Here is a 15,931-nt window from a genome sequence, read left to right on the forward strand (position 1 = left end):
ATGAAATAACAGTCTTGGTCCAACTTTTTCACTATGAGTTTTCTATGCGCTTCCTTCCCTATATGAAAGCCAGAGATAAGCGATGTGATTCTACTCTATTTTTGTGTCCAAATAAGTGGTTGGACGCACAAAGGTAACAGTTGCCCCATACCAACAACATGAATACAAATGGCTTGCTTTTCTCCAAAAAACTTTTAACTTCCCTCAGACCTGACTCTTTCTCAGGTATCCAGTCTTGCCGCTGTTTTCAAGGCAATGTCTTTTTCTGTAACTTGGCAACATCGCTTAAAGTTCAAAAGCAGATATTCAAGCATTTGTTTAACAAATACTCATCGACTGGTAACAGTATGGCAGACAGTGTGAAGCACACAAAAATATAATGGTGAACAAGGCAAGAGTAGTTTATTTTTGAGGAAATGTAATGAAAATAATCATATCTGCAGCTATAATGTTCCTTAGGCTATACGGAGAATTAGGAAGCAGAACTTGAGAAAGTTCATTATCTTGCTAACTCCAAAGGAGATAATGTCATTATACATGTGGGAGAGTGTTAAAAGAAGAGGCGTTATGAGGAATGCAAATAATTCTTAGAATCTGTAACCAAGAGTAAGAATTTCTTTCCTCATACAGTGTTTTCTGAACATTGCCAGAGAGCTCCAGTTCACTTTGTATGAACATTAAGTTTGGGCAAACCATAAGGAGCCATCCATAATAAACTAATCTTCTGAATGAAAGTTCTATCATTATCATGTGTTAACATGGTATCATGGATCATGTTTTGAATTCAAATGTCATCACCACATATTCTAAGTGGCATGTTACCTGTCATTTTATAGGAGGGATAGTAGAGAGCGTGGATCCTGGAACCAAATTACATAGTGTCTAATTCTGCCTCTGTCATGTGTTACATGTGTGATTTTAAGGGAGTAGCTTAACCTCTGTGTACCTCTGTTTCCTTATCTATAACATGAGGACAACAATTGTGTCTACCTCATAAGGATGTTGTGCAGTTAAAAAAATTAATGTATATAAAGTACTTGAAAAAGTGCCAGACACATGGTGTCAACTAAGTGTTCGTCACTATGTATCTCTCTGAGTTCAGATCTTTCTTAAGAAGGATAAATTATCTATCTACCTCTCAAGAGTTTCTGTTTAGATCAAACTGATAAATGAATACAAAAGTGCTTTATAAAATTCCAAATGCTATGTTAATGTAAGAAGTGATTATGATGATGATTATGGTGATAACAGTTCAGTCAGCATTTATAAAGAACATTTTCTAAGAGTACCTTACAAGAGAGATCAAGGGAGAAAGCTCAAATTTCAAGTGGGAAATTTGGATACATGTACATGTACATATATAACTACCTTCAAAATTCACAAAACAGATTAGTAATGCTAATTTTTAAAAATCACAAAATTTAGTAATGTTTATTTCATCAGAAAATACTAGAAATGGTCTCCAATACATTTTACAAGACATAGAAATGCAAAATATTAATTCAATTCTCTTTATAATAATTTAATATAACTGTTGGAAAAGTTTAAAAAGACCAGGAAAACACAAATCTCAATCTTTCCATCTAGCCAAGTTTTATATTGTCTTATTCAATTAACTTTGTACTCATAAGAAAGAAAATTTAGATCCTGTTGTTTCTGAGTATAAACTACCAGATGTTGATTTCTTTTAATCTAATAAGGGCAGCAGTTTTTATTTGCTTTTGAAATATGCATACTTTATGAGAATATGCATTGTATTCTGATTTAAGATACACAATGTAAAAGTTGCTCAAAATAAATTATCTTAATTTAATTTCATTTAAAATAGAGGAATAAAATCTACGTGTACTTAAGTAGAATGAGCCTTCTCCTACACTAGTCTCAAAGCCCCCTCTCCCTCTCTTTCAGTAAGACAAGCCCAATGCTTGCTTAGCAGCGAAGTGCTTGACATGAGTTATCTAATTTAACCTTTACAAAAATTCTATGAAGAAGTTATATTGTGATCTTCAGTGTGCAGTATGGGATTTGAAGTTGGAAAGTACAAGATTCAAATTTTGGTTTCCCATTTTGATATGACCATGAAAGTACAAGATTCAAATTTTGGTTTCCCATTTTGGTATGACCATGGCCATTTAAACTCTCAGTTTTTGCTTTCTTGTGTGCTGAAATGGAAATATCTATCTAAAAAGGCTAATAAAATCAAATATCATGTGAATGCCTAAGGGCTTAATAAATACTTATTTCTTCAGAAATTTCTAGTATTTAATCTTTGAAAGAATCATTGGATTGAAAGATAAAAATAGGAATTTTAGTGATGAATTCCTTATTAATAGAATTTTTCTTCTTTGAGAAAGTTCATTCACTACTGAATTTTAATATTATTATTTGAAATATAGGTATAATTCTGATAATTCAATGTATAAATTAGACTTTCTCTTACATCTATTAATTTATATAAAATCTCTGGCAGAAAATTAAAGAATTAGCCTAGAGAGAGAGAGAGAGAAAGAGGAGAGAGAGAGAATCTTTCCATTAATTTCATTGACTATGAATGTTATATAATTGATTGAAAGGTTAGCCTTTCTAACAATGGAAGATAGTTGCTAATCAATGTAGCATAATTATTAAATTTTATGAATAGCATTACATTATATTAAAAAATTTAAAAGGATGTGGAAAGTAGGTAAGTATATGTATAAAACAAGGGTGGCATTTGTTGTTATTGAAGCTATTGTAAAAAGGAGTAAATGCAGGATCATTATAGTATTATATTATTTCATCTACTTTTGTACGTATTTTAAATCTTACAAAACAAAAATGTTTGAAAAACTAGTAGTTAATAAAGTACTGATTTCATATTCTTTCTTGGTAATGACCACCTTCTGAAGCCTAATCAAGGCAATCTAGAATTGAGTATGTAACCTTTTCCTCCTCTTGTCAGATTCTCCAGCTGTGTATGCAAAGTCCTTGTGTTGCATTTGCTACTACAGTTTCCACACTGGAGAAAAGTGTGCTCTTGTGGGGAAACAATACAACCTGCCAAACAAAAACTCTCTGCATAGTGCAGCTGTTCGCAAAGCAGCACTGTACAAATGAAACAGAGTTAACAATATCTACCTGTTTGGGCATTGGATTACCATAGATGTACAGTAAATGTGTAGACTCTCAAGTCTTAGACTGTGAAAAAGAAGTAGCTACTCTATTTTCCTGCTATTAACACAGTTTCATAGTTTAACATTACTCACACATGTGAGTTTTAGATGGATAAGACATTAACAAAATCAAAGAGAAGCTTTAGTAAATTGTCATCTTATTTAGATAATATGAATTACTCAGATCGTCCTGTTTGCATACTAACTACTGCTTGAATTTTAAATACTGCTTTGGTGTATAGAAAATGAAACAGAAAATTATATGCACATTTTGTGAAGAAGCATCAGTCACAAATATATAAATATAGTACTTGCAGAAAATGTGATCTAATATGTTATACATAATTCAATGAGTTAATTTCTCAATCTTCACTCTAATTCCGGCGTCAACATAGCTAGTTTGTGTTTAAGAGAAGCACTGAAGGATGAGATGATGGTGCAAAATTCTTTATTGTTGAGCATGGTTCAATTTTACTTTTTAATAGTAGTTTTCTGTTCATGCCTACTGCACATCTTATGGCTGTTCAGGTGTTTCTGTGTAAGGGTATCAAGTACTATTATTTTACAAATATCTGAAAATTTTCTTGGAAACATGCAACTGCTATTAATAATCACTTCATAGGTAATAATGAGCTTATGATTGAGTAAATTAATGATTAGAGCAAAGAGAGGCCAGTATAAACACAGCTTTAGCATAAATAAATTAAGAAAATGTGACGTTAAGCCAATATTAAAGTGAAACGCTTTATGTTAAAGTATCCACTCAAGATAGTTGTGATGAAATTCACATAAAATGTGTTATGATTTTATTTTGTGTCATTTGGTTTTTATAATTCCAAAGAAGATTCTAAAATTGAAAATCAAAATTTTCAATTACTGGGCTTGTCTAAAGTGAGACACACTTTTATCCCGTTATCCCTATTTAGCCAAATAGGCTTTGTAACACATGATCAGCGTAGCCATGAGGAGATTGGGTTGTTGCTGCTGCCACCTCTGAAATGCCATAATCTCTGAGTCTGTAAGTCTGGCACCTTTGCAATCATTACATTCCATTAAATGCCCCATTTATTTATTGCTTGCCTTTGATCATGAATCAGAAAATTCCCCTTTCCATAGCAATATAATAGGCCTCAGAGACTGAGCAATCTCAGGTAATATTCTTATTCACAATCTTGAACTTGTGACGTGCATACAGTACTAGGTGGGCAGTAGGATTACTGAGGTGGTTACCTGCTCCAACAACTTTGTCAATGGATATGTTGGTGGCATCCAATTCCTTGGCAAACTCATGAACTGCTTGTGTAGGGTCTTCATATGTATGTGGGTCAACGTAAGTCCTGAGACCTGGAAGTTTTACTGTTTAAGAAAAGGAAGAAAGGCATTACTTTAGCTAGATTTGTAACTGTTCTCAGCAAATTTTAAGATAACATTATTGGTTAAAAAAACGTCCTAACACCAATAAGATGTACAGCCTTTAGTTGATTCTGTGGTATCGTAGAAACTGGCAGCGAAATTGGACTAAGTGTTGAGAAATTTAAGAAAAGAAGTTCTCCATGATGAAACATAAAGAAGAACCACAAAGAAGAATTTTCTCTGCAAAAACACTAGAAGGAAAATGGACATTCAAGAAAAGGGATTTTAAGAAGCAAGATGGTTCAGAGTTGAGTAGGCCTAGTAATTACTACTTGTAGCACTAATGAGTCAACCCTATCGTGCTATTGCATATTCATGATTCTACAAACGCTACTAAATATCTTTTACAATGCAATAGCTGACAATAAATCCAAGCATATATAAAATACTTTTATAAGCTTAGATAATTGCTGTGATTACAGATAAATTAATTAAAGGATCTAAAATGGCATGTCTTCTGTCTGATGCTATACTACTTTTATTAATATTCACAATCAAAATCTCCTAGTGCAATTACAGTTCTACTTTACACTGTTAGTATGTGTACATATGTATAAACTATATACACACACCAATATAGTATAAATGCACTGAAATCTTATTGTGTAGCTCTTAAACATAATTAAATGCAATTAAGTATTGTCTGTGAGTTTAGTAATAGTGCTAAGGAGCTAATTTATTAAATCACCTTCATAATATTTTTGTTTATTAAACAAAGGTGAAAATTTTAGTGATAGTCTTTAATTAAAATATCACAGTCAAATGATACAGAAGAATCATTTTGGATTTGATTTTATATTAATGAAATCCCTATGAGTTGGAAAAATTAACTCACAATTTGCAACAATTTGCAACTTCCAATAAGCTATCTTTCTATGAAAGAAACTGAATTTTTAAAGGGGGATCCTAAGAGTTATTAAAGTACAAAAACATGCTCTAACACTAAAGAGAATTACAACTTAACTCACATAGTATATGAGTATTATTGATTTTGCTTTTAATTTTTGTAATATTGATAACATTGCTTTAGCATGGAACATGGATGTTTAATTGTGGTATATTCTTTTCATCCATTACATTAATTATTGAAGTGTTTTTTTTCTTTTTCCTAATCTAACAAATAAAATCAGACATTGTCATTTCCCATATTACTTCAAAATAGAACACTCTGTATGGGCCAAACATTTCCTTGAGTTCATTTTGTGGTTTGTATTAAATAGGTGTAAAGACGGTAGATGCCAGCAGTTCTGGAAAGCCTTTAACATTGTGAACATCAGGCCAAGTCCAGGATTTCACAGTTTGTTTTAACAAATGATCAGTTCATTGAACTACAAGACAACTTCATGAATCCCATGGTCACAATACATTATAATTTATGTTCCTGTGAAGCTTTCATAGAGATTTTGAGTAAAGAAACATGGGCATAAGAATAAACGGGTTATAAAAGAAACAGTGGCTCAGAGAGAGGGGAGGTAAAAACTCTATTTTCCTCAGCTACTTCTTGGGTGACATTGACACAGCACAATAGGAATGGCAGGGGGGTGAGGGAACAAATGGAGAATGTAGAAGAAAGGCCGATATCATTCCTGCTTCTGTCTGCCGCTACCACAAAAGAACAGCCGCTCTCCAGCCTGAGACAGGGTGTGGAAAATTTGAAAAGACACCACTATTGAGGAAGTCAACATTCACAGAAATGGGAAAATTCAAGTCCTAGCCCTTGCTTTGGGTAAACTTTGAGTGGAGTAGCTTTTGAAGTGAGAGCTCCACTTTTAGAGTTTTTCTAACTTGGATATCTCAGCAAAAAGAACAAGTTAGGCTTCTGAGAGAGAAAACTCTAGGAAACTTATTATTCAAATGACTTGCATGAAAGACTGTTCCATAAGTCATGCTCAATAAATGATAGAAATTATTGACCTAGTTAGTAGTTCCCTTGTTAAGAATGTTTATTTATAATTATTAATATCATTGAGGTTTCCTGGTGGTAGAATTTAGGCTCAGAAATATCCATTTCTTTTGAGTTCACAGATCAGTTGGCATGCTTTTGGCATATAAACATTATTCCTTCTCAAAAACACAAATGGCAGGGTGGCCCATTAATACAGTAGTCTGCTATATTTTATTATTATGCTAAAATGACTTCTAACATTATCAGTACGAAAGCTGTTTACCCTTAAAATAAGAAACAGATTAAGGAAAGCTGTCATATTTTTCTTGCTTTGGAGTAAAGAATACTGTAAAAGTAAGTAACCATAGAGTTACTAAAATATGTTAGGAGACAAGTCTTGTTGGAAATCTTTTAATTTAGTCAATTTAGTTCCATTTTAATGAAGACTCACACTAGATTATGGCTATGATATATGATTTTCCAGTTTCGATTTGTCTCTACTTAGTAACAGTAAGGTAAAATCTAGCAATTCTTTTCAAGGAAAAAAATGACACTTTAAACATAATGTAGAATTGTTTGTTTTTAAATAAACAATTACAAATGCTTTACCTTGCTGTATTTAAGAAAATGAATTTGGGGGAGATCTGCTGGCACCAGAATTTACAAAGATTTTTAAATGAGTTGTTAGGAACAATGTCTCAAATATTTTTAAATAAGCACTGGTTTTAAAAAGCCTTGAAAGTAGGCTTTAGCATTACTCTTCACTACCAGTAAGCCCTTGGGAATATATGTACTACTAAATAATCTGAAAATTAAATAATCACCCCCAAATAAAAATCAAATCAATCATATTCATTGCTGTTAATTAAAATAAGATAAATTGCTTTTCCATCCACAGGACATTTGGGAGAAACATTACAAATATAAACACCACCCCACCTCAAGTAAAATGGTCTGTTCACTGTGGGAGCTTTGGCTGTTGATATTTAACTGCTGACCCCAGAGGTTCTAGGAATCAGGTGATTCAGGCTGCAAGGCACATAATCCCTTCACACCAATAATTAAGGGCAACATACAGAGTAACTGGGCTCTGTCATGAAAACCAGATAATAAACACATGCACACGTGTTAAGCTGCACTACTTTACAGCTCATTCTGTGCAAACACAATAATTTACATTTCCATTTTACCAGCATGAGTTGCCCTAAGGATAGCAAAAAGTAAAAAGGCCCTGCCAGAAAGGGCAAGGGGACAGGATCTTAGGAGGTGAAACACATTTCTTTCCTTTTGAAGCAATATTATAGGATTTGTAACAAGGCTGGAGGGAATAGTTCATAGCTAGAACTTTTTAAAGTAATACCAAATAAATGGTCTGAAATAAACCAGCTGTAGTATTAAGAGGCAGAAAGTTTATGACATGCATATAAGTTACTTTATGCCTTTGCAGCTAGGATAAAATGCATTTCTTTTTTGTTTGTCTATCACAAGAATATTATACATTTGAAATAAAAATTAAACTTTCAACAAACTCCACCATAAAAGCCAACAGCAAAACAGACTAGGATGATACATGAACCTGCTTGCAATTGGCACACAAAAATTTATCAAAGCTCCAAATTCATGACATATAATTCCTACAAAAGATTCAATCAGCGTGGTCTTGCACTAAAGACAATATAGACATCAATTGTCCAATTCAAACTAAGAGCAACTTAATCCACGAGAATGTCATTGTTCTCACGAATTTATGTGTGGAGACTATAACTTATGTGTTTTCTGGCCCCACTGGAAAAAAGGAAAACAAATATCCTATAACTTGTTCATGCATTCTTTTTAGACTTTTGAATCATTATCCTAAATAATCTGGACTGATGTGATGTTGACATTAGGAAGGTAGTACTTTGGGTTTTTTTGAGAATTATTTTATATTAACTCTATAATGGGAAGAACAAAACAATCCTTCTGTAAAAACTTGTACTGTTTCCATCTCATGTGAATTTACATTTTGGAAGGCATTCTTTTTTTTATATTTCAAAATATTAAGGGGGTACAATGACTTTTTAGATGGATGAATTGAATAATACTGAAGTCAGGGCTTTTATGTGCCCATCACTAGAGTAGTGTACATTGCACCTCACAGGTAAGTTTTTATCCCTCACCCCTAAGGGAATTATTCCAGGAATGGACTGTTTTTTTTCAAGCTACTGTATGCTCCCTGCATGTTTGAGTTATAACTAAAGCTACATTTTTAGAAGGCAATCCAATGACTGATACAAAGCATCATGTTGATTTGAAAATAATTTTGGAAGGCAATGGTGTATGCTAAAGAAAGTAATGCTTACCACACTACATTGGTTATATTGAGATTATTTTAGAGCACACGAGCATCAGGTGTAGTCTTTGTATTAATTTCCATGAGAACATTATATTCCTTTTAAGGTCACTGATTAGTAATTGCCACCCCAAGCTGAACTATCGTTTGGAAAAGCAAAACACCTGGGATGATTTGTTTCGCCAGGATTAAAAAAAAAAAGTCTTTTTGTTAGTTATAAACACTTTGTTTCTTAAAAGTGTATTTCTTTTAAAAAATATTTTACAAAGGCTAAATTAAAATGTGGGGGAAAGTTCTGGCTTTATTACTAGTTGGATATCATGTAACTCCAATATAAACAGTTTATTTTAAAGTCTCTTTCTTGGTTGGTTGACAAAATGGAGTAAGGCACTTCGTGTAAACAGAGGTTGTTTATATTTATTTGGCAGTTAGGAATGAGGAAAGTCTCCTATTTAGACTAGCAACAAGGAAATCGAAGATATGCTTTGCCTTTCAGCCAGACAGAGCTAACTGTAGTACATACTACCCATCATGTGCATTACTTGAATATAAACCACAGGTTACCCTTTATTTTAGCTTAAGAATGCTGAAATGTAGCCATGTAAAAATTACTTAATACAGAGCCATGTGTTTCCTTTTCCTTCTAAAATAAAATGAATATACTCAGTTTTTCCATAAACCTGCTTTTGAATTCTCTTTGTCAGGCGGAAGTTACCAGTTATATATCAACAACTGCTAAAACTGAAATGGTAAAATGAAAAAAAAAAAAAAAACAAACAAACAAAGTTTAGAAACTTACAATGCCCGTTCCCAAAGTGAAGTCTTTTTTCATCTGCACCATGTTTTGACTTGTGATAGCCACAGAACCTAGAGTAAATCAAGGGAGGAGAATACGTAAGGAGAATATATTAAAACAATTATCTATGCTCAGAGTGTGCAATGCACACAAAATAAAGCATTTTCCTCAAGCAATTAAATGCTTTAGTGAAAGTTTAATGACTTCATATTTTCTAAATCCTCTATAGAAAGCCTTTTTCTCTGGAGACCCTGGAAAGCTGCCTAATGAGGAGATATGCAGAGTTGCTTCCCTACTGTGCAGACCCCTCCAGTTCAGTTTTTATAATGGCCTTAGAATGTGTTTATAGTATTTTTTAACAACTACTGTTAGAAAGAATGGAGGGTAAAGTCACCATTGGTAATGATTAGAGCTGTGCAGTGTTACCAGAATTCTGGGTGAGAAAGTGTCAAGGAAATCTGGGGTTATTTGAAGAGTGAGGAGATAATTGGGAAAAGAAAGTAAAAACCAGGAGTGGGGTCAAAAGCGAGAAGAGAAGCAGTATGTGTTAGAGAGTGGGGACAGGAATTTAATGGAGAACAGAAAAGCAAAACTAAGGATGGAGAAAAAAAGAAAGGGAGGAGAAAAAGGACCTAGAATACAAGTGGTGGCGTTCTTATTTGTCAAAACACTTTATTGACCACACTTTTCAAATTTTAACAGCAATCAGGGGCAGCAAACCAAGCAATTATGAAAGTAAATAGTAAAACAGACTGTGACCTCACCTCCCAATCAAAACATATATGACAACAGTGAGGAGAATAATCACTACTGCTGCTGAAATGGCAATCATGACCACTTGGCTATTTTCACCAGAGATGGAGAAAGCTGTGAGGTTGAAGAGAAAAAATAATAAAGGAACAGACATTATCACATCACGACTGACATCTACATGGAAACAGTTATAAATTAAGTCATATGTATTCTGCTTTTACCTGAAACCTGGTTTAAGATCTGATACACTGTTGAAAGAATTCTTTACTTAGTATAAATAAAAATAGACATTTTCCATAATATTGCATGAAATTTCTGTCTAATGAATAAAATTAAATCCTCTGTTTCAATGGTATCAAGCAAACACTACTTGAATGCCTACAGTGTGAAATATCTAGAACTAGTTTTCTCTGTACTCATTGGCAAAAATCTAATTCCATGAACCAGAAGTTATCAGAGAAGCTTATCAGAGAGGCCCCATCACTCATTCATTCACCAAGACAAGGGGTCAGCATAAGCAGCCCAGGAGCAAATCTGACCTGTCACCAGTTTTGGTATAGCTCACGAGCCTGGAATGGTTTTATACTTTTTAACGGTTATACAAAATCAAATGAATAAGATTTTGTGACTTGGAAATTGTATGCAATTCAAACTGTGGTGTCCATAAATAAAGTTTTATTGGAACACAGACACAATCATTCATTTGTGTGTTGTTTTTGCCTGATTTTATGCTACAACGGGCAAGTTGGGTAGTAGCAATACAGACTGTATATATGCACAACCTAAAATATTTATTATTGGGCCCATTACTGAAAAAGTTTACTGACTTCATCCAGCCCAATGCTTCTCAAACTTTAATGCTCACACAAACCAGTTGGGGATCTTTGTGAAAAGCCAGTTTTGATTGAGTTAGTCCAGAATGGATACTGACATTGAACTTTGCTTATGAGCTCCCAGAGGGTGCTGATGAGGCTGATTCCAGCCCACAGCCTTTTGAGGAGCAAGGAACTAGATCACAAAATAAAGTCACCTTGTCCTCTCCCTCTGCTGTTCATTCTACATCCATTTAATCACCAAATCTTCTTAAATATCCTAGTTTATGTACTGATTTCTCTTGTAGATTATCATTGGAAATTCCTAATTAGTCTCTCTTCATATGCGTTGCCTATCTTTTACCTTGCCACCAGATAGATTATTCCTTCAAGGCCATGAACTTAACTATGGAATTCCTATGCATAAAATCTTTGCGTGGCTCTCATCACTTTCAGGGCAAAATGCAAATTCTGTAGCAGAGCATGTAAAGTCATTTAGGATCTGTTTCCTGTATTAAAGTCCCAGCCTCATCTGCTACAAACGCCATAAGCATACTAAAGTCTAGAATATCTAAAATATAGGCAGTTTTTGGAGCAGCCTCTTTTACATGCTCATATTTGCTTATGTTGCTCATGTGGTAAATGCTGATTGAACGCATGAACAAATTGTGACTCAAAAGAAGAGCAGAGAGTTTAGCTATTGGAATATTATCATCCCTCCAGAAACCAAAATGGCATCTTCAACCTGAGCAAATCTAAGTTTGGAAGATTTTCTCTAAAATATGTGGTTTCAAGAGTAGTTAAATGATGCAAAAAAAAAAAAAAAAAAAAAAAAAAAACACCACACCATGGCAGCAGATAGGCTGTTAGAAGTTTCCCATTAGAAGCATCTGAACAAAAGACCCCAGAGTGTGGCAGGATGGCACTCTCCTAAAATAAACTGTTGCAAGCACTTTATTCTTCACTACCAGCAAATTATTGTTTACACTACTGTGGCAGTCACAGGAGTGCTTGCTATGACAAGTACAGTGAGCAGACACCCTCCAGCTGCTGCACCTTCAGGATTCACCTCAGCCCTTGAGCACAGGTCACGTTGCCCCTCAATGAGTAAACATGGCAGGGGCAGGGGTCCTGGGTCCCAGCCTTTCCTGTCCCATGCAGGACTCTGCGAATGGGCCATCTGCACTCTGGGGCTCACCGCTGGCTTCTCCAAGACGCTCAGAGCTACACTGTGATCTGAGGCTCCTCCTCCCAATTCTTCTTTCCTTCTTTCTCTTCATAGATGACAGACCTACATCTCAGTCTCAGGCTCTGCTTGCCCACCTCTGCTCTGCTCCCTTTTACCTTTCACAGATGTTTCCCCTACAAAGCTCTTTTTCTTGGAATTCCATCTCGGTATCTGCTTCCCAGAGGATCTCACTGATACATCCTTATCTTTGACAGAAAAAGAAATAGACTTTTCCAGTTTCTGCTAACTCTAAATATATATGAATACCAGATACTATTATATCTAAAGTGCATAACCAAATCAGATCATTTCTATTGCTGAAATTTGCTAGTGAGCTAATATGAAGGAATAATATTGATGTGTCATATAGTTCTCTAATAATTTAACATGGTATATTAATAAAAATTTATATCTATAACATATCTTAGAAATTCAACTTGAATTTTTTTTTCCCACAAGCAAACTGCTCTCCCTGTTTTTAGTCACTTTACATTTTGCTCCATTTTACACATACTCCTGGCTTTCCTTCCCAAAAGTAGAGTGCTTAGGAGCTCATCTTCACTAGCCAGAATGCCTGAATTTGTACTCATTTGCTGTGTGACAAAATTTGTTTGTCTGAGAATTAAATGAGTTAATACAAGTAAAACACTTGCTCAATATTCACAGTGCTCAATAAATATTACATGTTTTTATTATATTATTTCCCTAGTGAAAAATTTTCAAAAGTACTGTTTCCTATAAAATTACAGACGAATGTCTAACTTTATGCATAAATTTCTCTCATAATGATTCTATTCTACCTTTATCAGGCTTCCTTCATGTCCCCTAATAATAGGGTCCAAGAAATGAAAGTTGCTGCACACCATTTAAAAAAACAACAGAAGGAAAGTGTGAGGCATTCAGGAGTGCTAATTTCATTGCCCCTGGGGTTGACTTCTTGGTAGTAATGTCTACTGCAACTTTCTGATTGTAAAATTCAGATTTTTATCCTTGAAATCCTTTGGATATTCAAATTATGAACTATTTATAAAAACACAATACTGGCAAACACACAGTGAGTACCCACTATATGGAGTAATATTTCAAGCATTTTAAAAAACAACTAATTTAATCAACATCAAAACCTTATTGTGTTAAGCACATGATTTTCCCAAATTTCCAGATGATGTAACTGAGGCCTGGAGACTTGAAATGGCTTGTTAAGTTTATCCTATTATAATAATGCCCCTCTGCTCCAAAGTCCTTGCTCTTAATGCCTACATTATATCTTTCTTGGGCACAAAACACATACCCTGAATTAGTTTCTGTTCACTGATGGGTTTCCAGACAATTGGACTGTTTTCCCAAACAGGCTATGTGACTGTTTGTACTTCTTGCATTGGTGGAAGCTGCCTTCACTCTAGGAAAATCCTTTTATTCTCTTGTTCTCCCTGCTTTCTGTGGGTCTTAGTCTAGCATTTTTTTATGTGCAATAGCAGCACTGGATCAGGACTCCAAAACTTGAAGATTCTAGGTTCATTGCCCCTACTTACTAGATTAAAATTCAAAAAAAAAAAATAAATAAACTGTATTCTAGATCATGTGTAAAGGAAATAGGAGTATCTGAATAGTATGCAAACAGAATCAAATGAAATATTTATGAAAATGCTTTATATACTGTCACATAAATGCATAGGTTCTAGAATCAGACATATCACGTACCAATTATGTGACTTTGGAAAGCTTACTTAACATCTCTATGCCTCAGTTTCCTTATCTGTAAAATGAGTGTGATAATAAATGAGAAGCACTGACATATAAAAAGTAAGATATTTTAAAGCACTTAGGAAAACATGTGTTTCATTGTGCCTCCACATCTTTCCTATAAACCAAGTTCAGAAAATGTTATCTAAATTCTAGCACAAAATGCACTGTGTTCTACTAAGACATATGTATTATATGTATACTATAAATGAAAACTTTTCATATAGTTCAAAAAATTAAAACTAGAGGAAAAAAGCAAGCTGTTAAAGAAATCCAGACATGAACCTTCTATTTCTTAAATATCAAAATATAATAAACAAGACTCAAATCCTTAGAGTTTTTAGGAGTATATCTTTTTGGTTTAAAAAAAAATAGGGTAAGGGTTGATTTTTGCCTTTTCCATCTAAAACAAAGGACTTTTTTTTTTCTCATCTGTATTTAAAATCTAGAAGAATTCTATGGTCAAGTAGTAAGAGTAAATTTAGTTTTTCAAAAACCAAACTGTGCAACTCACAGTTTTTTTCTAAATGGAGAGGAAAAAGAGAAAAAGTTGATATTTTTCTTTCTGTCCTCTTTTTCTCTTCTCTCTCTCATCAATGGAAATATTGCAGGTACAAAACTTACTTGGCATAGTCCTGAGACCCTGCAGTTTTCAAATGAGATATTTTTAAAATCTCAGACATTGAAGCCTTGTTAGTTTATGCACAAATGTTACTACAGCAATATCCTTTGTAAATCTTGAATCATAATAGAACTTTGAAATTTATTGTTGTTTTTGCAAATTTACTTATCAGATAGGGTTAACTGCTGATTAATACCATGCAAAATTAAATGGATGTTCCAAAATATGCATCAACACAGAAATGTTTATCTAGTTTATCTAATAGTTATTGGACCCTCCTGCCTCTTAATATGCCTAATATCTACCACAGGATGTAATAAATATTTGGTTTTTCTACTTCTATGATTTGGAATCTCTCCTGGTAAATCAAATATAGATTTTGTTGTTGCTGCTTAATTCAAATATTCATTTAATAATTTGAAAAAAAGTCAATCTGTAATCATTTTAAAAGAACTTTCTTTGTACCATTTAAAATTTGTAAAATACTTACAACTACTAATGTTAAGTTACAATTATATTTTATTATTGGGTCACCTAAAATATATCAGTTGCTTCAAATCGTGTTTACTATAATTTCCATACTATTTTACGTTTTGTTTCTAATATCCTCAGAGAGTGGTTTCTCCATGCTTATTTCCTTGCATGAGGATTAAAAGAGGTCTTTAAGGATAGATTTATGTATTTAAAGAAGGCAGCTGTCCTTTGAGTTGAATTGTCATGGTTGAGCTGTGAGCAGATGATTTCTAAAAACATTACAATCACAATATCTTGCAGAATTTACAGCTTCTTCTTGTAAGCAGCATTCCTAACCATCTGACAAATAGTATGCCATAAAATACCCCATTATATCAACTTAAACAGTTTTTATGTTTTTTGGTCAATCTTGAACATTTATATTAGGTATCAGATTTGGGCACAAAAACATTACCATCCCAAGAGCAATGTGACTTTATATTGGAAACAAAATATTCAGAAAATAGAAAATATTGGTGTCAGGGGAATAGGGCAAATTGTAACAGTCAGAGAAGAGATTACTGGGCTTCCGTTCAGTGAGTGCTGAGTATAGTCAGACTATTCCTGGGCGAATTGATCTAATTCTAAATGGTATGCATCTTTGGTCACTCTTCTAGGCTATTTTACAACTGTGAATAGTTGTAGAATGTACAACTGTGATAGTAATGCATATGATTTTTCC

At 33.7% G+C, this 15,931-nt stretch overlaps 1 protein-coding gene across 2 annotated transcripts in view; it reads right to left on the reverse strand.

Annotated features, from left to right (window-relative positions):
- The window catches only part of EPHA3 (EPH receptor A3), a 326,023-nt gene that overhangs the window by 54,535 nt on the left and 255,557 nt on the right, over positions 1 to 15,931 (reverse strand). For both annotated transcript variants that reach the window (XM_045557657.1, XM_045557665.1), the window contains exons 8-10: positions 10,343 to 10,445; positions 9,582 to 9,649; positions 4,383 to 4,508 (exon numbers count right to left, since the gene is read on the reverse strand). In XM_045557657.1, the coding sequence (XP_045413613.1) occupies positions 4,383 to 4,508; positions 9,582 to 9,649; positions 10,343 to 10,445 (297 nt within the window). The remainder of the gene's footprint in view (positions 1 to 4,382; positions 4,509 to 9,581; positions 9,650 to 10,342; positions 10,446 to 15,931) is intronic.

The sequence above is a fragment of the Lemur catta genome, chromosome 1 (assembly GCF_020740605.2).
Source record: "Lemur catta isolate mLemCat1 chromosome 1, mLemCat1.pri, whole genome shotgun sequence".
Taxonomy (NCBI): Eukaryota; Metazoa; Chordata; class Mammalia; order Primates; family Lemuridae; genus Lemur; species Lemur catta.